The 1,227-nt window shown below is 29.8% G+C and overlaps 1 protein-coding gene across 1 annotated transcript; it reads right to left on the bottom strand.

The window, feature by feature from the left end:
• Window positions 1–384: 384 nt before the first annotated feature.
• On the bottom strand, window positions 385–1,001 carry LOC131619713 (uncharacterized). Its single transcript, XM_058890779.1, has 2 exons — window positions 770–1,001; window positions 385–677 (listed from the first exon to the last, which is right to left on the bottom strand). Exons 1-2 carry the CDS (start codon window positions 999–1,001, stop codon window positions 385–387), a joined length of 525 nt encoding a protein of 174 aa, XP_058746762.1.
• Between the last annotated feature and the right edge of the window lie 226 nt (window positions 1,002–1,227).

Here is a 1,227-nt window from a genome sequence, read left to right as displayed (position 1 = left end):
AGACAACACCTTTCTACTTTCATATATTTTAAGATCAAATTCATCATACTTGGAATATTTAAAATATAGAATCAAAGAAAAGGAGAAGAAGTTTATCTACTACTAGTTCTTGGAATATCTCTTTCTACACAACATTGGTAGTAGTCGAACATGAATCTTTGTCCTTCCCGTGAATTAAAATTTTCAAATCATTCTTGCTCTTAACTCTTGAAATTGTTACATAAAATTGACCATGATTGAAAACTGGAGTAGGAAAATATAATCATGCACTATCAAGTGATTGACCTTGAGTTTTATTTATTGGCATTGCATATGAGACAATGATGGGAAATTTTCTCCTAATCAATTTGAACGATCATGATGATTCAAAGGCTACATAGACATTCAGGAAATGTAAACTATGTTACCAATGTTCTTTCCAAACATAATTTTAGCCTCAATGAAGTGATTTGATAATCTTGTCGCAATTAATCTTGTTCCATTATATAACCCTTCAGCTTCGTCCATATTCCTCAACAGCATATTGGGAGTCACAACTTTCAGTTTAATCATGTGATTTGGTAGGCCTGATGTTCTTAAAGAACCAAAAAATTCTAGAGTTATACATTCATAAGCTTGATTATCATTGACCTGCGTCCTATCAAATGATTCTGAACTTAAAAATTCTTTTTCTTCTTCTTCAATATAGTATAAAATTAAAACATTAGTGATAGAATATGATTATAGAATAGTTATTTACATAAATGAACATTAAGTTTAAATTTTGTACCTAGAATAAAGTCTAATACATAATTATTGCTTTTGTCCACAACATCAATGGTTGAAGAAAGAATAGCTCTGCATTGTAAGAACTCTTCATTTTTATAACTTGCTAAAAGTTTGAAATATGCGCTCTCAACAATTGAATTAATAGGATCGTTAAAACTTAGAATTAAGAGGTCTTGAGGAACTTCTATATCTACCAAACCATCATTTGGTTCATTAATCTTACCATCCCCCATATTTAAAATTTGTTTTGAGAACTTGTATTCCGTGAACCTTGTTGAAGCCTCATTTTTTGTTAGAATAAGAACCTGACAATAATCTCATACATAAGATGAGCTAATTGAAGCATGGATTATATTAGAACGACTTCCTCAAAGTAGTTTTTATGAGCCATAAGTGCTTCATCCAATATTATTAACTCTGTTTGTACCAATAACTTTGAATGTTCACTATTTTTTTAAT

Source organism: Vicia villosa, linkage group LG7 (assembly GCF_029867415.1).
Source record: "Vicia villosa cultivar HV-30 ecotype Madison, WI linkage group LG7, Vvil1.0, whole genome shotgun sequence".
Taxonomy (NCBI): Eukaryota; Viridiplantae; Streptophyta; class Magnoliopsida; order Fabales; family Fabaceae; genus Vicia; species Vicia villosa.
This window is presented reverse-complemented; position numbering and strand designations above follow the sequence as displayed.

What these genes read in the sequence shown, in the direction of transcription:
- LOC131619713 (XM_058890779.1), bottom strand. Translation starts at nt 1,001, where the DNA reads ATGGGGGATGGTAAGATTAATGAACCAAATGATGGTTTGGTAGATATA. An exon ending in TGTATTAGACTTTATTCTAG is followed by an intron (nt 678 to 769) that starts GTACAAAATTTA and finishes ACTATATTGAAG; the next exon opens with AAGAAGAAAAAGAATTTTTA.